At 47.8% G+C, this 27,323-nt stretch overlaps 1 protein-coding gene across 7 annotated transcripts in view; it reads left to right on the top strand.

Moving 5' to 3' along the window:
• DTNB (dystrobrevin beta) overlaps positions 1–27,323 on the top strand; it is a 1,559,893-nt gene that overhangs the window by 625,323 nt on the left and 907,247 nt on the right. For all 7 annotated transcript variants that reach the window (XM_069605562.1, XM_069605560.1, XM_069605561.1 and 4 more), the window contains one exon: positions 25,443–25,567. In XM_069605562.1, the coding sequence (XP_069461663.1) occupies positions 25,443–25,567 (125 nt within the window). The remainder of the gene's footprint in view (positions 1–25,442; positions 25,568–27,323) is intronic.

Here is a 27,323-nt window from a genome sequence, read left to right as displayed (position 1 = left end):
GCCATGTTCATGGTCTAATGGTGCTTTGGCACCTGCAAGAAAATGGATTTGGTTAGAATGAGAGGGAGCAGTGCAGCATTGATTTGCTGTTGTGCTGAGATTGAAGATCGTAAGGACATGGGCTGTGTGTGCGTGGTGAGCGTTTGGGTGTTTTTGGTGCCTAGCCCATTGAGACATGGCCCAGGTGTACCGTGTGGTAAATGTTCACGGTGTGTATTTGGTTGATGTCATATGGTATGGTGGAGCATTATGATCATGCGCTGTGAGTTAGCGCCTCTGAATTGTGGAGGAAACGGAGCCTCAATTTAATAAATTGCAATGCATTAAGAAAACTGGCAACATGCCTTCTTCTCATCTTGCAGCAGCGAAGTAGACCCGCCTCCACTTTTATATTTAAACATGTGCTGACGAATAGAAAACTTCATCTAAAAGGATGACTTCACGCAGCATATGATGGTCCTGGGAAGAGGCTTTTCACTGCTTCAGCACTGAGCTACTTTAAGTCCTTCATGTGTTCCTGCATTGTTCCATCACTATCCTCCTGCGTACCTGCTGTCCCTGATCACGTGACTACCTTTTCAAAGTGTCCAGACTCTGCAGTAACCTCGGGACCACCGTCCTCCCTTCCTAGCCATTCAGTACTTCCCATATTCCACATTCTGTATTCAATTGCCTATTCTTCTTGAGTCCAAGTCCTGCACTGCTTCCTAGTGTCAAAGCCTAGCTGCAGTGTCAGCATTTCATCATGCCAATAGCCCTATTGGCTGGCCGTCATATAGTGCACCATCAGCTTTTTGGACTCATGTCTCAACTGAATGCACAAATGTCCCTAACGGCAGTGGCCCCATGATGTCATAGTGGGGAGACAATATCACAGTGGGGTGCGCATATTGGTCAGGCACAGGATACGCCACGGGACCCGTGGCCAACAAATGGCACAGCTATGTGCGATTCTTTTACTCCAGGGCCCCTGTCTATGGGCCTCATCACGAGTTGGGCTGTAGCCCTTACATGTGGTGGTAACGGTATTACCGCCACATTTAAGGGCTGGCCCTATCACGAGTTGGGCGTTAAATCAGCTGTTTTACCTCCAGCCTTTTTCTGGAGGTGAAAATCGCTGTTTTCGGCGGTATTACAGCCGGCTATATTAGCCCACAGTATTAGCACCGAAAATTCCCCATTGGATCCAATGGACCCAATCAGGAATGGGGATTTACCCTTAAGGCCCAACCCGTGATCCGGTGGTAATACCACCGGGCCGGTCGGTGCTAGGGCTATTACAGTCAGCGATATTACAGCCGGGAATACAGCCCAACTCGTGATGAGTCCCTATGTCTCCTAAATAACATCAGAAAGGAGGCGATGAGCTTAACTCCTGCACTTGGCCACTAGACTTTCCATTCGAAGTTGCCCTGCAGAAATGTGCAGATCTAGCATCCCACAAGACTGGAGGAAGCAGGTCGAAGGACTACTGTAAATTGTACTGACAATGTTGTTTTTCAGAATCATTTCCAGTATATCTCACACTACTGTTACTATGGCACTTGAATGTATTGTTAACATCATAAATCTGAAGAAAATAAAATAACAGTAGATTTTGTAGGATTCTCAGCAGGTAATTTGATTGCGGTGTAAATGGGTATCTACTGAAAGGGGAACCCAGAACTTTACCTCCCCATCGTCACTATGACTCAAGTACCTGTGAGGTATCTTGGAAATTAAGGTGGAAAAAATACCTATCTGTGGGCTAAAGAAGAGAAAATCTTGGGTTTGCAAACAGAGGCGTAAGCACCACAATTTCTTGTTCTGCTTAATATCTGATCCTTCTCCAGATGCAATGAATGCAGCGCTGATCTCGTCGTCCCCCGCCCCGCTTTGTTTTGGGGAATCACTTTCTGCTCTGAAAGCTTCTGATGAACAATAACTCCTCTTCTCTGTGGGAAATTCATGTATGTGATAAGTCAGGCTGTCCTCCCCTCAAAAGGAAAAGCTTACAGTGCATAATATTTCTTGCAGAGAATTTTTAAGCTCTTGGTGACTCCTTAATAGAATCTTGCAAGTGAAAGGATAATATATTCCAGATTGATGCTGCGCGGATATTATGTTTATAACTCTGTAAGAGCTAGTGTCTGTGATTGCAGAATACGTTTAACTTGTGTTATGGCAGGTTCAAGGCAAAGAGGGCTCCTAGGGAGAGATGAACAACCACAACAGGGACCCGAGTCCCAAACATATTGGCACCTCCTTGCTTGGGGCCCCCAGAAACGCAGAAAACCCCAAAGACTTCATTTATTTTATTTATATTGTTACGGTTTACAGCAAACCGTACACAATTAAGACACCAATTTACAAAAAGTAAAACTGTTAAGCAGAACAAAAAAAATTTTTTTACTCATAAATAGTACTCCTCAGTCCCGTCCCCTTTCCTCCATCATGCATGGGCGTCCCTCACTAGGGACAGGCACAGAACCTTTTTCACCAGAGAAATAACACTTTACCTTAAAATTCATAGGTGCGTGGGGTCTCAGCCTTGGGAGCATGCACCCCCTTAACCCTGCCCACTGGTGCCCACCTCAGTCCTCTTTTCCGCAGCGACGAGAGCAAACCAGTTTCACCAGCGCTCGTGGTTAAGCCCCTCTGGGCTTGTAATTCCATGCGATTTCCCACAGTCTTGTTTTAGAGTCTATTAATTCTATTAAATCTTTTTCAGACATTTCAAATACTTCAGGGATACACCGATACACCGTTCACCGGTGCCCCTGCCCATCCCCGACTCATGTCGTCCAACGGCGGGCTTCAGTAGGTGCCTGTTGTGCAACTGTTCGTTCCCCACGTCAGACTCGCACAACCTCTGCCTTCAGTGCCTAGGAGAAGACCACGGATGGGTAAGCTGCTGAACGTGCAACACGCTCACACTCAGGTCCCTCAAGAACCTGTTGGCATGGTGGATGGAGCTGTTCTCCGGGTTACCGCTGGAGCACCTTAAGGAGTACGTAAGGGCGTCTCGCCTGCCAATGGGAGGGGCCAGTTGAGCCCTAGCAGCGACAAGAAGGGTACTGAGGCTGCAGCAGCTACCAGTTTATCGGCCGAGGGGCTCCAAGGATCCTCCCAGTCCCGCCACCAAGGGGCCAAAAGACTCAAACACTTGGATTCATCTCGAAGGGCTTTGCCCTATTACCGGGTTTACGCCTGAGGGGGTGCCTTAACGCAGCTCAGACAGCACTACCGCCCCCATGGCTGATGGCCAACAGCCTACCAGGCGTACACCTGAGGTGCAGGGAGGGACCTGAGGTGCAGGGAGGGACAGAGCCTATGCCTACCAGCAAACAGGCTGAACCCAGGCTTGTGTCATCCAAAGATCTACATGCAGAGGGCACGGACAAGATGGCGGCTCACAGGGACAAGATGGCGGTGCACAGGAACAAGATGGCGGCAAGACTAGAGCCCCGCCAATCCAACGGACCCCAAAGGTGGGAAACCTCGACTATCAAACCTGAAGTATGCCCCTCCGGCGAAGCCGCAAGGCGGGAAACCACTGCCAATTCAGAATGGGTGCCTATACCTTAGGTCACTTGGTGCACAACTTACCCAACCATAACGGGACAAGCATGCTACACGGAAGCTCGTTCTCGACAACCGCTGGAAGGCAGCAGTTTATGTCCCCAAAGCAGGCTCCGGTCCAGGAGCTCCCTAGGCTAGCCTGCAAGGAGCTTTTCTTCGACAAATTCCCTGCAGATGATAAACATCCTTAAGGGCATCATACAAGAAATTATTCCTCCCATGATTCCATAGCAGCCGGTACCGGTGCAACCCACGCCACTGCCGCAGCCTGCGACACTGGTGGCTCTGGTAGTGCACCTGCAAAGCCGCCAACACATGATTCTACGCCGGTCGACCCTACGGCCCCCATAGACACAGGAGACCAGCAGGACACCAACGCGTATAAAAGGTCGGAACCTAGAGACAATCTCTGAGCAGGTAGAACACAAGAAGCAGCAGAACTTCAGAGGCAAAGGCGAACCTACTAGAGACATGTGGAGAAGGCCAAATTCCAGACAAGAAGACTGCATTGTGTTTTAACGGCACCTGCGACCCTCTCGGGTGAACGGCAGAGTTGGGGAGGCGAGGCCAAGCCTGTGGTATTAACCTTGACATGTGAATTAAAAGGCAAAGACAAGAAAGGAATGCACAAAGCCGGTGAGTTGGCGAGCGACATGAAAGACCAGTGTGTCTTAAGGAAAGATTGAAGTTGCAACAGTATGCACATACGAAGGCTGCACGCGTGTGGATGAGACGCGAGGAAAGGCAGAACTGTGGTGAGCTTTAAATTACTGATAACTGTGAAGCCACTGAAACAGAGTAGCCGAGTAGTCCTCTCGAAAGTCCATGCGAAAGATTTATTATAAAGCAACAAAGTGAATGAACTTTAAAGAGTGTGATGATCAAGATTGACCCCGGCAAAAGGGGAAGTAGAGAGTGAATATTAAACTCTTGTGCTTATGAGATTGAACTGCATAGACCAATAAACACAAGACAAAAAGGGGGCGGGGAGACAAGGGACAAAGTTAACAATAACGGTCCTATGAGGCCTTGGGACATTCAGATTGTGCAAATGTAGCAACAAGAAGTGCGAGGGTGGAAGTGGGGTGCAGGGTAAAGAGGAGAGAGTGCAAGTGAAAGTGGGAGTTGGAGGGGGGAGAGGGCCACAGGGGCTAGGCAAGTGCTAAGGATAGCCCCAGAGGGCATGTGCTAGGGATTGCATGGTGTTCAGGGGATGAGGGTTCACATGCTAATTGCAAGGAGGTGGGGTGGACTGGGTGGGGGATGGAGGCTGGTGCCCTGTAGAACTCAGAGGGTACCAGGCAGCCAGTCACTAGGCAGACAGGGGTGTTAGCCGGGGACAGGGAGAGGGAGGGAAGAAGAGAAAAGGATGGTGTTGAGGAGCTTCCAGAACCTAAGGAGATCCAGCTCAAGCCTGAGAGGGGCAAGGAGACCATTCCAGAGGGAGATCTACCCCCACTCTTTGCTTAGAGAAGCGTCTGATCGGCAGAGAGTTGGAGCTAGAAGACTGAAGGGCTCTAGCAGGGAGGCATTTAGGGAGAGAGAGTTGGATGTAGTGGGGTCCCAGGCCCCGGAAAGTTTTGTGGATGATGGAGAGGCTCTTGAACTTGATCCTAGCAGCAACTGTGAGGAGAGCGGAGGGGACCCATAGATGGCAGGCCAAAGGGAAGGAGGGAGCTGGGGTCCCAATGAGAAGGATCTCCTTCCTTTTCAACAGTCGTTTTCCTCTCTAGCCCAGATCAACCCTCTTCTGGGTGTTGTGAAAAGATTTTTGCTTTCTTAGTGTTCGAGTATATAGAGTCTCTGAATATTCCACTTTATCTCATAGCTAGTGGTGTGGTAATTTCTTCCAACAGTGTGAGTGTCTCTAAATATCATGACAGCATTAAGAGCATTAATGACAGCATTAAGAGGCTCATGAGGCTCATGAGGGGTCGCTAATATGCTTTAGCCCTCCAATTCCCTCTTTTACCATTGCATGGCTCAAATCTTGTAATGGAGCCCTTCCTCCCACAGATTGCTCATCTTAGAAGTAGCCTCCCATTTTCAAGTCTGGCTTTGTAAACACTTTCAGACACTTCTCAAAAATATCTTAAAATATCCATACACTTTCTGTCTTTCTATGTCTATGGGCTACTACCTTTAAATGCTATGGGATCATCGGAACTGTAGGACAAAACACATGGAGCAATGAAGATTGCAGACCCATCCTCTGCACTCTAGGCACTGTGGTGAGCCAGAAGGAGTTGGACGACTTAGGGACATGCTCTTCATAGTCCAAAATAAAAGTCCTCCATCCAAATCCTAACCAACTAACTAGTGCTACCACTTTAGAAAAAAAACAAAAAGAGAGAGACCAGGACATGGTCTCTGGGTTAGACTACTGCCAGCCCAAAACTTGAATATCAAAGGTTCTTCGATAGAGTACAACAGTTCACATCTTTCTTGCAGACGCTGCTGTTCAAAGAAAAGATCCTCAATACGTTTCCTCTTATCACAAGTCTCTTGACAACAAGTCTGGGGCTCTTGGACTCTCCAAAGTCCTATGGCTCTCTGGCTCTCTGGCAGACCAGCTAACTCTCAACGACGTACTTGACATACGGCACTTCTTAGGTTCCCGTAACCTCGCCGGTTTCTCCAGCCTGGATAAAAAAAATAATCGTAATTATTTTTATTTTCAAAATCAAACTTTATTGGCAGTTTGGTTATTTTGTGATGTGCTTGTAGGTGTGTGCGGAAGCCTGTGATGTCATGTGAAATGTAATGGTGTGGCTGAGAGAATGTGTGTTGTGAGGGTTCCAAGCCCAGGCAGAGAACTCCTGCCTGTGTGACGGGTGCCAGTGTCTTGTTCTTTGTAAGTTATCTATGTAACTGTAACCTAAGAAGATGTAATAAACATGAAGGAACCTACAAGCAGTCTAAGGAGGTCACCATATTACATTGGCGATGAGCTGGTCAGGAGAAGAACCTATGCGTGAGAAAAGAAGTTAAAGCTGATGAATCTGCTACAGGAGGTGCAGAGAAAGAAGAAGGAAAAGAACACACTGCCCCCACACACAAGACAGACCCAGGGCTAATAAAATGGAGGACTTTAGGCCCTGCAGGCCAAGAGATCACAGGGCAGGGGGAAGCATACCCCAATAGAGACTCAGTGCAATTAAGAGGGGAGAACTTTGGCCCCATTGGAGAGTCCAGGCAAGACAGAAAAAGGGAGCTGTGCAGTTTTTGTAGAGCTTAGTCAGACACCATAGTTGTGAAAGGCAGAGAAGACAAGGGTGTCCCTCCATGTTACAGTGGGTTACCCACCTCAAAAGTGCCAGAAGAGTAGCAGATTTACTCCACGTTATGTTACCAGTTGGGAAGGAGTAAGCGGGCAGTGAGCAAAGTGCCATTTGGATACGGGACCCAGCGGTCCTGTGGAGCTGTTGGTCGGGACAGCGACTGCCCTGCACGCCGAATGTTGCAGGAGAGATGCTGTCCCTGCGGCGAGGGTGAAGCCAATGGTGACATCATGTTACTTGAAGGGGGACTTGACGATAATGTGGAATGCAGCATCTCAAGGTTCCTCGATCAGGACTGCGAATGCTATGCAGTTGAAAAGCAGTAGGAGGAAAGGACCTCCCGACGTCCTAACGCTGTGACGCATCGAGAGGTGCATTCTTCATATAAGAAGAGATCAGGAAGGGTAAGCACTTGTGCGTCATACACGGGAACAATGCTTACAGGCAGACATTTGTAGGGACGTGCAGTAGCTCACAACAAACAGTAACTATAAGGGATGCCCAGCAAAGCACCGCTGGTGTTTATTGTGTTATTTTTTTGGTTTTGCTAGAGAGCTGTGGGCGGCGTGGCCCGGGCGAAGCAGGATCAGGCAAAAAGGGCAAAAGCAGGAGTACCTCCGTTAATCCATAAGGTACTGTAAAGGAGTGCAATTCGTCGTGAAGAGGAAACTCCTCTTGTGGAATAATAATTGGTGTGTCTCCGGCCAGTTATTTTTTTTATAGATCCAATGGCGGAGTAACAAAAAATGAAATGGCATTGCAGTCTTTTTTTCTTGCTTTGTCCATGCTAAGTAATTTCTAATATATGCAGCTGTTTCAGTCGCGATAAGAATAGTTGTGTGTGAGCATGAATGGGTACAGTTTGTGGCTAGAAGTTTGGTAATTGGGTCCTATGCATGGTGAGAACAAGGTAGAATGTGGTTGTGTTTACGTTTAACCATGGATAATGTTTCAGGCTAGATGATGTATGCAAATTCATGGGAAACATGAATTCATTAAATGTTGTAGGAAAACAAGTTTTGAGGATTTGCAGTTTTAGGTTGCAGTAATCCAACAAGGATTTTTAGAATTTCTAACTTTGAAAAATGTCTCTCTACATTTTCTTATACTTTAATGTATTGCAAATGTCAGAGTGGTGCGAGTGTGTCATGCCAGGTTAGTCAGAGTGGTGTGAGTGAGTCATACCAGGTCAGTCAGCGTGGTGTGAGTGAGTCATGCCAGGTTGGATAGAGTGGTGTGAGTGAGTCATGCCAGGTCAGTCAGCGTGGTGTGAGTGAGTCATGCCAGGTTGGATAGAGTGGTGTGAGTGAGTTCTGGCTGCATTAGGCCTGAGGAACGCCTAAACTAGCTGGAATGTGCTCAGCTAGCTGTGTTTTATTAGGGTGATGAGGTGTTCATGGGGTCATGTTAGTATGTGAACAGCTAAGCCGAATTTACCATGGTATAGCTGTGTTCTAGTTGAATGATGGTGTATAGGAGAGAGTAAGCATAGTAGTGTGATATGGTGGTTATCAGTAAAGCACCTGAGACCATGCACGATAGCAGGACAGTGGGGGCGTAGATAGCCGCATACGTATATAGAGCACAGGATGGATAGGGGTAAACATGGGATACAGATTAACATGGGGATACAGATACATAGCGTATATAGAAGATACAGATATGTACCATCTGCTGCAGCATCCATATCGTCTGCAGCATCCTTATCATCTGCACTATCCGCACCGTCCGGATCATCCGCACCATCGGTAGCATCCACACTATCCGTAGCGTCCGCACCATCTGCTCCATCCGCACCATCTGTAGCGTCTGCACCATCCGTAGTGTCCACACCATCTGTGGCGTCTGCACCATCCGTGGCGTCTGCACCGTCTGTGGCGTCTGCACTGTCCGTGGCTTCTGCACCATCCGTAGTGTCCACACCATCCGTGGCGTCTGCACCATCCGTAGTGTCCACACCATCCGTGGTGTCTGCACCATCCGTGGCGTCTGCACCATTCGTGGTGTCCGCACCATCCGTGGCGTCCGCACCATCCGTGGCATCCGCACCGTCCGTGGCATCTACACCGTCCATGGCATCTGCACCATCTGTATCATCCGTACCATCCATACCTTCCGCACAATCCGTACCTTCCGCACAATCCGTACCATCCGCATCATCTGCACCATCCGTAGCATCCGCACCATCCGTGGCATCTGCACCATCCGTGGCATCCGCACCATCCGCATCGTCGGTAGTATCCATCCGTTCATCGCTCTCATCCGTTCCATCCTCTCCGTCCATTCTACTACTCCGTCCGTTCCATCTATTCAATCTCTTCCATCCACTCCATCTGTTCCATCCACTCTATCTGTTCCATCTACTCTATCTGTTCCATCCACTCAGTCTGTTCCATCTGCTCCATGCGTTTCATTATTTCCATCCACTCACCCGTTCCATCCACTCCATCCACTTCATCCGTTCCGTTCACTCCATCTGTTCCATTCACTCCATCTGTTCCATTCACTCCATCCGTTCCATCCACTCCATCCGTTCCATGCACGTCACCCGTTCCATCCCCTCATCCGTTCCATCCACTCTATCCGTTCCATCCACTCTATCCGTTCCATCCACTCCATCCGTTTCATCCACTCTATCTGTTCCAACCATTCCATTCCATCCGTTTCATTCACTCTATCTGTTTCAGTATCTGTTTCACTCACTCTATCAGTTTTAGTCATTCTATCCGTTCCATCGACTCCCTTTGCTCTTTTATTTACTTTGTTCGAACAACCCTGGATTTCTGTTTATTGTGACTATTCATTCCATTTGCTCTATTCGTCGATTCTTTATGGGAATAGCCACGTTTTCAGTAGTTTGCAGAAAGCTAGGTAGTCTTCGGTGTGTCGAATGTGGGGTGGAAGCGAGTTCCATAGTGTGGGGGCCAGAGCTGGGAACAAGGATCCTCCTAACCTGACGGAGTTGGTATTTGGTATCACTAAAAGGGGGCAGAGCTTGATCTTAGAGTGCGCGGTGGGTGGTAGGGTTTAAGCTTGCTCTGTAGGTATAAAGGGCCGGTTTTGTGCACTGCTCGGTGGGTGATGCATAGGGTTTTGAAGGTCGCCCTTCGTCCAACCGGGAGCCAGTGGAGAGTTCTGAGAGCTGGAGAGGTGTGGTCTCTTGGGCCAAGTGCTAGAAGCATTTTGGCTGCAGCGTTTTGTGCTCTTTGTAGTTTAATGAGGTGGTATGCTTGGACCCCGAGGTAGAGCGAGTTGGCATAGTCTAGTCTTGACATTACAATAGATTGGACGGTGGCAAGTCTGTTGGGAAAGGAGAGGTACGGAAAAATGTGTCTAAGAATTTTCAGGTGGTAATGGCAGGATTTAGAGACGTTGATTTGGCGTGAGAGGGTTAGGTCAGAGTTGAGAGTGCATTCAAGGTTTTTTACTGTGGTGGAGGTGGTGGGTGGATTTCCCATGGATGTGGGCCAAGGTAAAGGGTGGGGGAGAAGCTTGGTGTTGCTGCACACCAAGATTTCGGTTTTAGTGTGGTTTAGGAGGAGGTGGTTTGTAGTCATCCAACGATCAATGTCAAGGAGGCAGGCTGCGAGGTCGGGCTGACAGTTGGAGTTTGAGTTGAGGAGTTTTAGGATTATTTGGGTGTCACCGGCATAGTTATAGCACAGGATATTGTGCGGGCGGATTATTCCCTGGTGGGTGGACATATAGAGGTTGAACAGGAGGGCTGATAGGCATGCTCCTTGTGAAACTCTTGTATTGACTGGTTGGGCGGCGGAAGCAAAGGTAGAGAGGAGGGTAATTTGATTCCTATTGTTGAGGAAGGATGCTATCCATTTGAGAGCGTTTCCACGGATTCCTAGGGAGTGGAGGCAGTCAAAGAGGATTGAGATTGTGTCAAAGGCAGCATAGAGGTCTAGAAGGATTAGTGCAGCGCATCCCGCTAGGTCCGTGGTGATCTTAAGATCGTCCCAGATTGAGGTCACAGTGGTTTTGGTTCCGTGTCGTGGTCTGAAGCCTGATTGTGCAGGGTCTAGGAGGTTGTTGGATTCACCAAAAGCATTTAGTTGGGAGTATGCGGTTCGATCGATGAGTTTAGCAAGGAACCTGGTGTTTGAGATGGGGCGGTAGTTTTTGGGGCCAAGGGGTTCGAGAGAAGGGTTTTTTTCGAAGAGGCTTGACATGTGCAGTTTTGAAGGCGTCTGGGACGATTCCGGAGGTGAGGGAGTAATTTATGATGGTTCTTGCGTACTCTCCTGCGGAGGTGGATGAGAATATTTCTTTGAGGATTGTGGCAGGGCAGGGGTTGAGGGGGGAGCCAGATGGTTTCCGATCAGAGAGAAGGTTGAGAAATTCGTCTCTCGGTATTGGTGTGAACGAGTCGAAGGTGGGTTGGGTTAACGTTGCTGTGGCAGGCGGGGAGGTGACTGGTAGGGCGGATGGATTACGTGGCGGGGACAGGAGGGCCAGTTTGTTGTTAAGAGAAGTTGTTCTGTCGAGAGCAGTGGTGTAGAAGTGGAGAGAGAGCGAGTCGCAGAGTAACAGAGATGGGGTGAATTCAGAAATTATTTTGTGGAGTTCCTTGCTGGGGTTTTCACATTTGAGAATTCGAGAGTTGTAGTGGGCTTTTTTTGCTTTTCGGATTTCGGCTTTGTAGTGGCGATGGTGCCGGACCAGGGTGGATCTACTCAGGTTGTTTTTATCTTTCCGCCATTTGCGTTCAAGGGATATATACAGTTGTTTTGCCGTCTTCAGTTCTGTTGTAAACTATCTGGGATAAGGGCCATTGTTACGCTCACCTGACTCCTACGGAGGCGCTGGCCTGGTTCGCGCTGCTGTGACCTCTTCTAAGGTGATGCGCAGGGTTCGGAAGACGGACTGGACCGGGCCCCCACATCTGGCTTGCCTGGCTCACAGAATTATCCTTCTGTAGGCGAAAATAGGGGATTAACTGTCTGCGGGGTAATGCAATCGGCCTCCCACTTTCCCCTCTCACCCTCCTCGAAACCCTTCTGTGATTTCTCGTAGCGTCTCACCTTAGGGTCTGGAAGGACGAGCTCTCCATCCTGCTTCTGATGCAGGGGCGCGTTGGTATCCAGTTACTTCACTGGATTTTCGGATTGGTGAGAACCAAACTTGCTTGGCTTCCAGGTAAGTTTTTTGATAAGAGGTTCCCCTTGTGTCCATGCATTAATGTACTAATGCCAGTGTCTTTTTCCCCATAGGGGCCGGGGTACGGAATGCCGGGGAACAGGCACCGACCCGAGATGAGAGGTGAAATCCTTGTAGAAATCAGGTAAGTCTTTAATGAGCGTTTTTTGGTAATGTCTTTTCATTCGCTCATTAACGCTGATGTCTCTTTTTCCCCTTAGGGGCCGGGGTCCGGAAATGCCAGGATGCGGCAGGGAACCGAAATGAAGAGGGAATTAATCAACAGGTAAGTCTTAACATGGAGATTTAGCTTTCCTTATTCCCTTCTCTCTCTCACCTTTTGTTCTGGTCTTTTTCTCCCTAGGCGCTGGGGCGTGACTGCGAATCCGGATGATCGCTGCTGAACATGGAGGCGCCCTGTAAAGGTGAGTGGAATGCGGCGCTGCAGCGATCGACGCGATGAGCTTTTAAATTAAATTCTTCCTTTTCAGGATTGTCGGCGAGATGTCTCCGGGATGCGGATTTAGCAGGTAAGGACTTTTCCTTCTTCTGTTCTCTTCTTCTCTTCCTTTGCAGGTGATCCGGGATGCTGGCAGGCGTGGAAGAAGTCAGGATGCAGGAGCAGACACGGTGAGCGTCCAGCTGCTAGATGCAGAACAACGCGAAGCACGTGTGGCTGTTCGGGTGGGGTTTAAATAGCCTTGGAAGAAGTTCCAGGTATGTATCCTTCCTCCAATCAGGTATGTATCCTTCCCCGACCACGCCCCCGGATGGTAAATTAGTCCCACAGGTAAAGTAGTTCCTTTCAGGCCTCAAGGAGGCCGGGATCCTGCAGCATGGTCTGCATCAGGTAAGTGCACCCAAGCACTCCCATAATGAGCCGGGCACCATAGGCGCCAAGACACTGTCCAAAGGGCCCCTATATGGGGTTGCTGGGTCCTACCTTGAGGACTGGATGTCCGCTTTCGGGGACGCAGGGCTTGAACCGGCTCCCCGGGAGCGGGCATCATGACAGCACTCCCCCCCCAAGGCCCCTCCCAAGGTTGTTCCCTCCGGGGGTTTTGGTTTGTCTGGGAAGAGTCGGTGGAATTTCCTGACTAATCGAGGTGCATGCACATGGTCGCTGGGTTCCCACGACCTCTCCTGAGGTCCGTACCCCTTCCAATCAATTAGGTAGAACAGTTTTGACCTAAACATTTTTGAGTCTAAAATGTTCTTCACTTCGAATTCGGGCTCCCCATCTGTTAGAATAGGTTCTGGAGGTTTGAGTAGTCGGGTTCCGGGTACCACTGGTTTCAGAAGTGACACATGAAAAACAGGGTGAATTCGCATACTAGCTGGTAAATCAAGTTTAACAGCCACTGGGTTAATTATTGCCGTAATAGAATAAGGTCCCAGATATTTTGGGTTAAAAGTTCGAGGCCCTTTGAGTGGTAAATGTCTGGTAGCTAACCACACTTGATCCGCAATCTGATACGGAGGTGCTTCACTCCGATGTAGATCAGCATTCTCCTTGTATTTTCTCTTGGCTTGTTGTAAATGCGTAGTTGCCTCTTTGAAGGGTTGGGTAATTGTAGAATGCAGATGTTCTACTGCAGGCATTCCGAGGTTCTGAGGTGAGTCAAGGTTTGAGGTTCGAGGGTGATGCCCAAACAAAGTATGAAAAGGACTGTGGCCAGTTCCAGAGTGTACCAAATTATTATATGCGTATTCGGCTATCCAAAGAATGTCTTTCCAGTTGCTTTCAGATTGCTGTAACATACACCGTAAGTACTGTTCAAGGGTCTGATTTGTCCTCTCGGTCTGACCATCGGTCTGGGGGTGGTGACTGGTCGATAATCTTACGTCAATCTGCGCCATTTGACAACATTTGCGCCAGAAGTGGGAAATTAATTGGATTCCCCGGTCAGAGATTAGTATAGATGGGAATTCATGTAGCCGAACAATATTTTTGAGGAATTCTTTGGCTAGGACAGAAGCTGAAGGTAAACCTTTCAAAGGAATAAAGTGGGCCATTTTGGAAAACAAATCCACAATTACCAGAATAGTATTGTACCCCGAACAAGGAGGCAGGTCCGTAATAAAATCCATTGATAGGGTGTGCCAGGGTGCTGGTGGTATGTCTAGAGGTTGAAGGAGACCAGCTGGTCTTTTCTTTTGACTTTTATTTTGGGCGCAAACACCACAGGACATCACAAAAGATTTAACATCTTTTCGCCAAGAGGGCCACCAAAATTGTCGTTTCACCTTTTCCTCTGTCTTGGCAATACCGGGGTGTCCCTCTATTAATGTATCATGATAACCGGAAATAACTAGTTTGTGTAATTCCTTATGTGGCAGGAATAAGCGTCCTTGGAAATAAGGTAAACCATTATCTATGGTAAAGTCTGATCCCTTTTGTATCCATTCCTGTAAGGTTGTAGGGTCCAGGAGTTGTTTCACTCTGGCTTGAATGTCTTCGAGCGTCTGTAACGAAGTCATGCCTAGAATCCTCTGTTCGGGAATTATTGGTACTGGTTCTGAGTTTGTATCGGATTCTCCCATTCCAATTCGGGATAAGGCGTCTGCTTTGCCATTTTTGCAGCCAGGTCGATAGGTAATCACGAAATCAAATTCAGCGAAAAACAAAGCCCATCGGAACTGCTGTGATGACTGAGCCTTGGCGGTTTTCAAATACTGTATATTCCGGTGATCAGTGATCACTGTGATGGTATGTCGAGCGCTAAGCAGATAATGCCGCCAGGCTTTAAAAGCGGACTTAATGGCTAACAGTTGTTTGTCCGTGATTGCATAATTAACCTCGGGTGCCGAGAATTTTCTGGACCAAAATGCTACGGGATGCAGTTGGTTGGTTTCGGGATCTCTTTGGGACAGGACAGCTCTCATGGCTAGGCTGGATGCGTCAGTCTCGACGACATAAGGGAGATCTGGACGCGGGTGTTTCAATATAGGTGCGGAGGTAAACTTAGCTTTTAAATCCTGAAAGGCCTGCTCGGCTTCTTCAGACCATTCAAAACGTTTATTTTTCCTCAAGAGTGCAGTAATGGGTTGTACCACGCGTGAAAATTCCGGGATAAATCTGCGATAGAAATTGGCAAAGCCGAGCATGCTTTGAACTCCTTTTACAGAGCTAGGTGATGGCCATTTGAGGATGGCATCCACTTTTCTTGAGTCCATTCGGACTCCTTTGGGTGTCAGGATGAAACCTAGAAACTCGACTTCTGTGGTATGGAAAACACATTTCTCCAATTTAGCAAATAGTTTGTGTTGGCGCAGTTTTTCAAGTACTGCCCTGACGTGTTTTCTGTGATCAGATTCCGAAGAGGAGTACACCAGAATGTCATTGGTATATACGACAACACAAACATCGATGAGTTCCCGAAGGACATCATTCATGAAGTATTGGAAGGCAGCTGGCGCGTTACACAATCCTTAAGGCATCACCTGGTACTCGAATAATCCGTATTTAGTACGGAAGGCAGTTTTCCATTTGTCGCTTTCTTTAACTCGTACCAGATGATAAGCCCCCCGGAGATCTAACTTGGTGTATATGCAAGCGTCCTTCACCTGGTCAAGGAGTTCAGGGATCAGAGGCAGAGGATAACGGTTTTTAACCGTTATCTGGTTCAATGCGCGGTAATCGATACAAGTTCTAAGGTCGCCTTCTTTTTTGGGCACGAAGAACAAAGCCGAGGATGCCGGGGACTTTGACGGGCGAATAAAACCATTAGCTAGGTATTGATCTAAATATTGTCTCAAATGCAGATTCTCTGGTTCGGTAAGGGCATAAATCCTGCTACAAGGGGGTTGTGCACCGGGCACCAGATCGATTTGGCAATCGTACGATCTGTGAGGAGGTAACGTGTTGGCCTGTTCCTTTTGGAAGACGTCCTGAAAGTCTTGGTATTCCGGAGGTAGTTGCATGGAGGCAGAGGTTACAGATGCTAGATTAATCTTCAGGTTTTCTGGGTAGCAGGTTTGTGTACAATCCGGGAAGGTTATTCTCTTAGCTCGCCAATCAATTCGAGGATTATTTGTCTCTAACCAAGGGATTCCAAGAATAACCTGAAACTGTGGAGCCTTGATTACATCAAACACAACACCCTCCCGATGGCCATCGGGACCAATAAGAGTCACCTCAGTAGTGGAATGTGTTACCAGTCCAGAGGCAATTTCAGTTCCATCGACTGTGGTGATGACATCTTTGCTGGTTTTAGGACGGAGAGGGAGGTTAATCCTAGAGACCAATTCACGATCCACATAGTTTCCAATAGCCCCACTATCGATGTATGCCTTTATTGCATGCAACCGCTTAGGCTGTTCTGGATCTACGAGAACCATTGGCACAATGAAATGCGAGGTCTGAGAGTTAGTTTTCAAGCTCGGCAAGCGGACCCCTACACTTGTCGGGCAGAGTCGTTTCCCGAAACAGAGTCTTCATGGTTTTTATCAGCGGCTTCTACCGCCTTTCGGGGCGGTTTTGCCGGGCAATCTCGTAGAAAGTGTCCAGAATTCCCACAATAAAGACATAATTTTAACTGCCGCCTCCTTTCACGTTCCTTTTGAGTTAAGGGTCCTTTAACCTCTCCAATTTGCATAGGCTCAGAGACATCAACTCCCTTGGGATTAGCATGGGTCTTGACCAACACCCGGGTCTCAAACCTGGACCGATCTGCTTTTCTGTTTTGAAGTCTGTGATCCAATTGGACCACTTAGTCTATATACTCTGTGCATTCTTGGGGCGGATTTACAACTTGGGCCAAGACATCTTTAAGTTCTCCGCGAAGGCCTCGATAAAACAACGTGACTCTTTTATGCTCTGGCCATCCCGTTTCCACAATTAGTCTATTAAAGGTTGCAATATAGGATAGGAGGTCCTGATTGCCCTGTCGCAGGGATAGAAGTTCGTCATCCAGAGCCTGCCCCTGAGAGTGTCGAGCAAATAACCTTTCCATGCTTGCTTGAAACCTTTGAAAATCACAGAGAATCGGGTCATCTTGAGTAACCAGTGGAACTGACCAATCGGCAGCGCAGCCGCTGAGATATGACAATACAAAGGCTACCTTGGTCTGATCATTAGGGAAGGCCCCAGGTCTGCATAAGAAGTGCAAACCACACTGATTCATGAATACGGCGAATCGTTTGCGGTCCCCAGCAAAGCGTTCGGGTGGGGCCAGCGGCATGTTTCCAGGTAGATTAATCTGCACAGGGTTACTGGAAACCACAGGAGCGGGGTTCCCTCCGGAACCGGGTAGAGGAGTTTGCCCAGCTTGACCTTGCAAAAGCTGTCTGGCCAGGTCATCAGTTCTTTCTTTTGATATTATTAATTCCCTCCTGAGGGCATTAGTCTCTTGACGAGTGGCATGTACTTTGGCCCGTAATTCCCCCAGTAATTGGGCCAACTGATCAGTCTCAGAACTTTCCATAGCGCCTGGGTGGGAATTTGTAGGAAGGCTTCGCATTCTGTTACGCTCACCTGACTCCCACGGAGGCGCTGGCCTGGTTCGCGCTGCTGTGACCTCTTCTAAGGTGATGCGCAGGGTTCGGAAGACGGACTGGACCGGGCCCCCAAATCTGGCTTACCTGGCTCGCAGAAGTATCCTTCTGTAGGCGAAAATAGGGGATTAACTGTCTGCGGGGTAATGCAATCGGCCTCCCACTTTCCCCTCTCACCCTCCTTGAAACCCTTCTGTGATTTCTCGTAGCGTCTCACCTTAGGGTCTGGAAGGACGAGCTCTGCATCCTGCTTCTGATGCAGGGGCGCGTTGGTATCCAGTTACTTCACTGGATTTTCGGATTGGTGGGAACCAAACTTGCTTGGCTTCCAGGTAAGTTTTTTGATAAGAGGTTCCCCTTGTGTCCATGCATTAATGTACTAATGCCAGTGTCTTTTTCCCCATAGGGGCCGGGGTACGGAATGCCGGGGAACAGGCACCGACCCGAGATGAGAGGTGAAATCCTTGTAGAAATCAGGTAAGTCTTTAATGAGCGTTTTTTGGTAATGTCTTTTCATTTGCTCATTAACGCTGATGTCTCTTTTTCCCCTTAGCGGCCGGGGTCCGGAAATGCCAGGATGCGGCGCGGACCCGAAATGAAGAGGGAATGAATCAACAGGTAAGTCTTAACGTGGAGATTTAGCTTTCCTTATTCCCTTCTCTCTCTCACCTTTTGTTCTGGTCTTTTTCTCCCTAGGCGCTGGGGCGTGACTGCGAATCCGGATGATCGCTGCTGAACATGGAGGCGCCCTGTAAAGGGGAGTGGAATGCGGCGCTGCAGCGATCGACGCGATGAGCTTTTAAATTAAAGTCTTCCTTTTCAGGATTGTCGGCGAGATGTCTCAGGGATGCGGATTTAGCAGGTAAGGACTTTTCCTTCTTCTGTTCTCTTCTTCTCTTCCTTTGCAGGTGATCCAGGATGCTGGCAGGTGTGGCAGAAGTCAGGATGCAGGAGCAGACACGGTGAGCGTCCAGCTGCTAGATGCAGAACAACGCGAAGCACGTGTGGCTGTTCGGGTGGGGTTTAAATAGCCTTGGAAGAAGTTCCAAGTATGTATCCTTCCCCGACCACGCCCGGATGGTAAATTAGTCCCACAGGTAAAGTAGTTACTTTCAGGCCTCAAGGAGGCCGGGATCCTGCAGCATGGTCTGCATCAGGCAAGTGCACCCAAGCACTCCCATAATGAGCCTGGCGCCTATGGCGCCAGGACTGATGTCTTTTATGAGCCTGGCGCCATAGGCGCCAGGACACTGTCCAAAGGGCCCCTATATGGGGTTGCTGGGTCCTACCTTGGGGACTGGATGTCCGCTTTCGGGGACGCAGGGCTTGAACCGGCTCCCCGGGAGCGGGCATCATGACAGCCATGGCGAGCGGAGGATTGGCAAGTGGAGGTGAGCGGGATTAGTGAAATATTGAGCCAGGAGTCAAAGGAGTCAATGGTTAAGGGTTCATTACGTGGGATGGTTGAGGGAGGAGTTTGAAGCAGGGCTTCGGCTAGGTCAGGGAGGATCTTTAGTTTCTTCCAGCATTTGTGTTGATTGGGGGTTCTGGTTCAATTAAGGTGATGGGGGTGGGCGAGCGAATGGTGAATGGCACAATTAAGTGATCAGACCAGATAATAGGTACAGGGGGGGCTTAGATGTATCTGGTCGTGGGAGCGAAAGATGGTGAGTTGGGCCGTTCATGTGAAGGCGAAGGTTAAGCGCATCTAGGCAATCGACCAGTGAGTGGGTCATGGGGTTGGTGGGAATGTCAAGCCAGATATTTAAATCCCCTAGAAGAGTGAGGGCGGGATGGTTTATTTGGATGGTGACTATTGAATCACAGAGGTTGCTTGAGTATTGTCTGTCATAGCCAGGGGGTCTGTGGATAATTAGGAAGCTGTGAGAGAACGTCAGGGGGAGAGATAGTTTGATGAGAAGCCATCCGCAGAAAGGGTTGATTGTCCGGCAGTGGATGATTGAGGCGGAGAAGTGACTTAAAAACGATTGCTGCTCCTCCTCCTCTATAGGGTTGGTTGAGTGGGATGAGGGAGTAGTCTGCGGGGAAGGCTTCATGGGTAACAGGGGCAAAGTCGTCAGAGAACCAGGTTTCCGTGATAAAGTCTAGGTCTGGATTGTCTGAGGCGAGGATGTCAAAGATGCTGTGTCTGTTTTTTGCTACTGAGCAGGCATTAAAAAGGATGCATCTTACTTCAGAACGGGGGATGTTGTGGAGGTTGTAGGGGTGGTGGTGGGGAGGTGTGGGTGAGTGGCGGGGTGGGTCAGGGGTAGGACGGATTTAGGGCTGGGGATTCAAGGTTGAAGTGCATGGGGTTAGGGGCTCTAGGTGTGGTTGGCGAGAGAGAGAGAGAGAGAGAGAGGCCCCTGTCTGGTTCTATGTAACTGTAACATAAGTAGATGTAGGTCAACATATTACAGGTTAAAACAACACATGTCAGCAATGAAGCATGCCCCTATAACCAAAAAAATTAATCCCCCATTGCCTGACCCCCATGCAGCGAAATGTAATTGTCTCCACAAAGTTCAAACAAAAGATGACACTTCATTTCCAACCAGGTGTCACGTGGGCACGCTTATCCTTGAATCGGAGGAGCACCCCCCCCCCCAAGTACTCATGTACTCATCGTTCCCCAGGTGGGTGCTCAACACATGCCCCCCCCCTCGTCACTCGGCCTGTCCCCCCCTCAACCTCGCTGCCTATACTATTCAAAGAAACGCAACCATAGGCCTTTGATGTTGGACTTGGACTCATCTAGGAGATGAGTGAGATATTCCATATCATATATGGCCTGAATCTTTTGAACCCATCCCTTTTCCACCGACATTCGTGGGCTTTTCAACAGTTGGGTCAGACAGCATCTCGACCATCATTATCTGAAACATGTGCCCCTGTTCTGGTTCCGGCTCCTCTTCTGTACCTACTCCAAAAAGGAGAAGCCATGGCGAGAGCTCCCTCTGTATCCCGTCCAACCCATTTATCCAGGACAGCACCTGCCTCCAGTACAACTTGAGCCGCCCCAAATCGAAATTAGTTTAACCAGATTCACATTGGACGATTGCCTGTTTGGGCTTCTCAGGCTCCCTTAAGCTTGTCTGCTTTCCTAACTTGTATGCTAAGAGTTTGTGTCTGTCGATTAAATCCACACGGATGCTTCCCTGTTCGGGTTTCTCAGGCTCCCGGAACCTTGTAGACCCTCCCAGCCTTGATATAAAGCATTTATACTTGTCATTTTCTGTTTCACACAGGGCGCTTGCTATCTCGGGTTTTTGAGGTTCCCACAACCTCGTAGGCCTCCCTAGCCTTGGTTCACAGTATCTGTCGTACACTCCCAGCTTTGATACAAAGAGTTCGTACCTCTCTCATTCTGATTCACATGGGCTACCTTCCCTCTCGCATTTCTCTGGTTTCCAAAACCTTGTAGGCTTCCCCAGCCTTGGTTTACAGTATCTGACCTCTCAGAGGTGTCCCTCCGTGGGAGCGTTTTCTTCCCCGGTGCTGCTTCTCTCGGCACCTACTGTCCATTCTGCGTGGAGCTCAGGGATTTTGCCCCCCCCCCCGATGATCTGGCCTCGACCTCGGTTGCTCGACCCCAGGCCCACCACGACTTCCTCCTTGTGGTCGCGCCACTGTTTCTTCCCTGTCTCCTACTCTTCCCCTGATCCTGGGTTCTCGGCCAGAAGGGACGCTGGCCTTCCGGCATCTGGCTAGCGTTAGGCTCACTTTCCATGCAACTGCCCCTGCAATATGTCTCCTTCACAGAGGCTCAGCACCAGAGGAGTCAGGCACCACGTGGGTGCACACTTGAAACTACCATAACCAGAAGGCCTTGGGGGATGAATCCCACATTGTAAGAGTTGAATGAGAAAGGCACGATTGACAAGATTGGCAAGAGTAAACCCAAAGGAGAGATGCAGATGAAAGGGGGCGAAGTCTAGAGTCCCGATATACAATGTGTTGACAAGAGTGAACACGGCCGAGGGATGTCCACAATGAAGTATATTAAAAGACATTAAGATTAGCGATTATCACCAAGCAACTTGCATTAAAAAGCCATAGTGAACCCGATCAAAGGAAGCCAACAGTTGCGTCAGATCTGAGCCCGGAAGAGGAAGATCCAAGGGTGAGCAGCCAACACTCACCGACCTGTGAATGCAACAAAGTAAAGTACAAGAGGGAAAGTCTTTGAATGCATGCCATGACAGAGTGAACCCGACAAAGAAAAGCTGATATTCGAGAGGGGTCTGACCCCGGAAGAGGGGGAACCCAGGGGTGAAGAACTATCACCCAGGTGAACCCATAGAAGAGCTCAAACGTAAGCTATTGGAGGTCCTGATATCATCAAGGAAAGATTGAGGGATCTGCGCCCAGAAGAGAGGGGATTGAAGGGGGTGAAAGTCATTGCCCCGGTATATGTGAAAACAGCATTCTTTATTATTATTTTGATACATCCGGTCCACAGAGGCGAGAGTCTTTTTTGTAGAAAAGAGACTTAACCACTGAAGGTCCTGATTGCTGAAAGCGGAACTGTTAGATCGTGCTGGGAAAGCTCAAGCGTGTGCTGTGCTCCAAAGTTTTACCTTGTCCCGTGCTGAAAACGTAGTGAAGTGAGACCCGACTACCGCATCCTGACTTATTATTTAAGAACACTTCCTTCTTTCTTATGAACATTATTCCACACTTCTCTTTGTATTCAGCATAAGGATTGGCAATATGTTTTTATAGTATTGGCTCTTTTATTTTGACAAGACGCCACTCGGACTACCTTATTATTGTTTCATGGTCGAAGCTTGTCCCATCTTAGATTTGGGTTTAGATTAGGCGTTTTTCAAACCTACCTATACAGTTTAATAAACATCCTTCAACTGTGATCACTTGTGTCTGTCTTTACTGTTGCCACCATGAGTTTGTTACACTCTGCTCTCTCCCCACTCTGGGGTTTATTTTTGTCTTAGTTCCCACTCTGGGGTTCCTCTGCTCTTCCCCCACTCTGGGGTTCCTTGCATTCTTGCTTACCACTCTGGGACTATTCCGTCCTCTCCCCGCTCCAGTTCTCTTTTCACCCACTCTGGGTTTCCTTCCTCTCTTGTGCCCCACTCTTTGGCTTCCCTGTTTTTTTCTCCTGTTCTGGTGCCTTTTTCCCCTATTCCGGTGATCCTTTTTCCCCACTCTGGGGCTTTTATTTTCCCACTCTCAACTTCATCTCTTTCTGTCTCGTCTCGCCACCCTCCTCCTGTTCCTATGAAGCCACCGCGTACTTGTTCATGTGTGCCGGTGCCCTCTGGGAGGAGTGTGTTTTCTGTCCATCTCTCATCTTGCCGCAGAGCTGCTTACGTGACTCTTCAACTGGATCTCGCTTCCGCCGGTGATGACTCGTTTTTCCTGCTTGCTTCACGCTAGGCTCTCTATGATGCATTGCCTCATCCTTCTGAGTTACTCTATTCTTGTGCCACACCGGACTGTCCCTGTTACTCATCCATGGCATAAGGCTTTAAAAGGGTAAAGGGTTTAGAGGATTCTCATACACCTTAGCTCCTACATAGTGTCTGAGGGGTCGGATGGTGACTTAATTTCCTCTCTGTGGGTTTGCTGTCCCCTAAAGGGAGTCACCTCCAGAGGGATTCCACTTACCCTGTCCTATAATGGCATTACGAGTAGTGTGCTCACCTCCCTAGTCCCAAAAGGGATGCTTTTCCCTTAAGGAGAGGCGACAAACTTCCTGGATTCATCACACTAGTTATGCCCAATATCTTGTGATGACTAAGGAGAGATGAGTGAACCAGCCCACTAGAAGGGCGTCCCTGTAACAGCCAATCACAGAGGAGACTGAAGAGCCTAACTGCACCAAAGACATCCAAGGATGTCTAGGCAGAGAGAGAGAGAGAGAGAGAGAGAGAGAGAGAGAAAGAGAGAGAGAGAAAGAGAGAGAAAGAAAGGGAGAGAGAGAGAGAGAGAGAGAGAGAGAGAGAGAGAGAGAAAGGGAGAGAGAGAGAGAGAATATGCCAGTTTCGGGGGAGGCAGCACCATAACCCAAATCAGGAGGGTGCAGCAAGGTGTGGCCAACTGCTGTCCAGAGTAGCCCAGAGAACCCGTGAGAACGGGGCAGAAGGCTGTTGAAGGCCAAAGCGGAGCCCAGCTGAGAAGTCATGTATGCGACTCCCCACCGACCGAGCTGTGAGAATGAAGAGGAAGAGTCCTGGAAGGACGTTGTGGAGCACAGCCGAAATGTCATATAAATGAATCTGCGACAAGAAGTGTCCAAACAGACTCAACGCCCCTCTAGAGGAGCACCGTTCGAGGTAGTCAGGCACGCGCCAGTTCCACTGGAGAGGGAGGCGAGCGAAGGCGAGAGAAAGAGGGAAAAGAACCCAGAGTGGAGAAAGAGGAAGCATACCAAAGAGGAGGTGAGTGAGAAGGTTCAAAAGCCCCAGAGCACAGAGAGACTGAAAACATCCCAGAGTGGGTAGTGAGAAGGAGAAGAGCCACAGAATGGGAAGAGATTGAGAAAAGCCCAGAGTGGGGAGTACGAAGGAGAAGAGCTTCAGAGTGGGCGGGGGGGGGGGGGGGGGGAGTCTACCCTAGATTGGGGAGTGAGATGGAGAAAGGCCCTTAATTGAGGAAAGACTGAGAGAACCCTATAATGGGGAGGGAGAAAGACTGAAATAATCCTGGAGTGGGAAGAGATGCTTAGAGATCTGGGCTAGAACACCTAGATAGGTTTCCAGCACACCAAGACCATTCTTTTTTTTAACTTGAACTATGGGCAAACACCTTTACTAAAAAAGGACAGTGTTGGAATCAGAAGCCATCAGCTATCCCTTCCAGAGTATTAGCACTTGGAAATCGTTATTAACCGCCTCTCGGTAAACCAGAATGTTTAGAGTGCAGTCAATAACTACTGGTATTGACTGTATTCAGAACAATCTGTCTTCTGAAGCAGACTGGGAAACAAGAATGCAATTTTCAGGCAAGATTTAGTTTCAGCAAGACACTTCCTCTCTGGCAAGAGCTTTTTTTTGCTACAGCATCCTATTTCGCACACAAAAGAGAAAGTTAAACAATTGGAAAATGCTTATTTTTTATCGAAAAACCATTTACTTTTACATGACAACTAATGCATGTTCATGTTATACCTGTTCCAGTTTAACCAAGTTGGATTTTAAGTGCTTAACTTATGAAGACAACCATGTTATTTAAATCCTACAAAATAAAACGGCATTTAATTTATTAATTGTCTGCTTACTGTACTCACTGTTAAAGCACTATTTTTTACTTCACCACGAAAACTCCAAAACAGGTATCACCATGTGCTAATTGCTTTATAGACCTCGGGAGGTGTAATTATTGCTTGGGATAATGATCCTTCCCCAACTTATGGCCCGATGCGAACTTGGTGGCATGCCATTATCCCGTGATAACGACCCCTCTGTCTATCATGCTAGAATAATTCCACAAAGTATTTTGATTGGTTTGTTATTTTCTTTTGGAACATCTGGAAAGTGGTTAGGGTAGGATTCCGGATGGAGGACTTTTATTGCTTTCAGATACCCTGACGAGCACCCTTTTCACTTCCTTGCGTTATAGAATAGGGCTTGTGTTTATAGACTTTGGGAATGATTATTTAGAGTCGACAAAAATAAAACCCTTGAAACAATGTCTGGCCATCCGAGTCCTCATTCATTGTACAAGTGGCACTATCTCCGCCTGACCTGGTAATCTAGCCCAAATCCCTACATTTCCAAATATTCTCAGTTTGTTAAAACTGAAAATGCATTTACATTTTTTGTTTGTGTGGGCACTGAAATAATCGAATTTAATGATGGTTCTATGCGCGTAAAGGTTTGTGTCGCTCTGTTATTACTTGCCAGTGTCCTACACATCTTTTGGAAAACCATGGAGTGATCAGGATCCTGGATTAACCCACTGCCTTTTATGATTTTCTCTTGCTTCGTACAGAAATCTCCAGCCAAGAAGCTGAGCCATGCTATCAGCAAGTCTCTGGGCTGTGTTCCCACCCGAGAACCCCCTCATCCTTTATTTCCGGAGCACCCCGAGAAGCCGCTGGACCTGGCCCACATAGTGTGAGTAATTCCCAGGAACTCACTTTTCTGTGTCCCAATGACAGCAGATTAGTCTTGAGAGAACACGGTGTTATTTATATTGCATTGAGTGCCATTGATTTCCCGCTCTTCCCTGGGGCACTCTGTTTGCATTACTGCGCCCTGCCATTCTCCTGATCTCTTCTAAATGCTGAAATCATTTCTCGTGGACACGAACATGTATTTACTGAACTTTGATGCATGAAATATTAACGCTTGCCATGATGGCGTCTGGTCATTGCGTTTGTTGGTTGTGCATTACGTTGTGCAGGCGCAGGCCTTTTCAATGTGTGCGATGGACCGGACACTTTATAGGAAAGGCTCAACCACTGCTCATCATGATTACAATGGAATTAAAGTCAAACGGGGACCGTTCATGTGTATTGGTTAGTTAGGGCACGATTGCACCCATCACATTAAAATGTATACAATTACATAGTTCTATTATTCATGACCACAAGTTGAACTTTTTTAAAATGTACTTTTGTTACATTTGAACAATAAATATGAATAATTCAGTACAGTAATCGGCCCTGGCTGACTTCCTCGGGACAGTAGTGCTGCTCCAGGAGTGCATACACAATTCACTGTGCCTTATCTGGCTGGATTTCTGGTCATCAATAATTGCACAACCAGCAAAACATGAATTCAAATCAAATCACGGAACACGCAAAAGAAACACAAACATAATTTTGTTATGAAATGTGATTACCTAAATAGAGAGGTGGGGAAAAAAAGAAATAATAGCACTTGATTAGTATGACAATCTACAAAGTAATATCCTTATTTGAATATTGGATTGTTAATACTGTTCTAGGTGTGAACTTGTCCAAAGTAAATGTATCATCACTATAAGAATAGCTAATAGTACAAAAGGCTCCATCCCAATGTTCATCATTTTTGCAACAAGTTCCATTTTAAACCTGTTGTTCTTATTGTGACTTAGCAAGGTATTATTGGAGAGCTTGCTTAATAATTGTGACATATGCTGACTGTGCTTCAAGACACTAAGATTGTGTAATAAATTGGGGTTGTAATAATATTTTTCATACTAACTGAATTGAGGCTCTATTGTATGTTGTGCCATAGCATGACAAAGGGCAGTGCAGGAAGTCCCTACTAATACACTTTCTGAGCGAAATTTAATAGGTACTGTAGGTCTGGGTCTGTTGTTTCTATACGTTGCGCCGTTGTTTCTTGATGAGTATTTCTAATATTGTCACTGTTTCTCTAAGCTCCTACATTAGTGCTACTGGAACTGTAAAATGAGCAGTGTACCGATGATTAAATTCAATTGTGACCCTGACAGTGTCGTTGAAGTGACTATTGCTATAATGATGTAATAGTGGTGAACACTGTTTCCATGCTGTGAAAAAGCAAATGTATCCTCTTATGGTCATATCTTACCTAATAATTGCCTCAATATGAGAATCCTGTACAGAAACCCGCAGCTTGTGTAAGCAGCCGCCTCATGCTTATATCCTTTCTCAGCGCCATCTTGGTTTGCCATTAGTAAATACCGGGACTGCCACGATGAAAACATAGCAGCGTAAATATTTACTGGAAACACGCCACATTGGGTGTACTCTGAGAGTTAATGGTGCCAGCTAATGCTAAAATGCATAATTTAATTCTAAATGCTGTGTTCTATTCTTTAGAATAGATCAAATCCAGCTATGGTGATAAACGATGTTCTCATTGTGTCAAGAAATAAATGGAATGTGTTTAGTACCATTCA

Source organism: Ambystoma mexicanum, chromosome 4p (assembly GCF_040938575.1).
Source record: "Ambystoma mexicanum isolate Mex_15411 chromosome 4p, UKY_AmexF1_1, whole genome shotgun sequence".
NCBI classification, from domain to species: domain Eukaryota; kingdom Metazoa; phylum Chordata; class Amphibia; order Caudata; family Ambystomatidae; genus Ambystoma; species Ambystoma mexicanum.
This window is presented reverse-complemented; position numbering and strand designations above follow the sequence as displayed.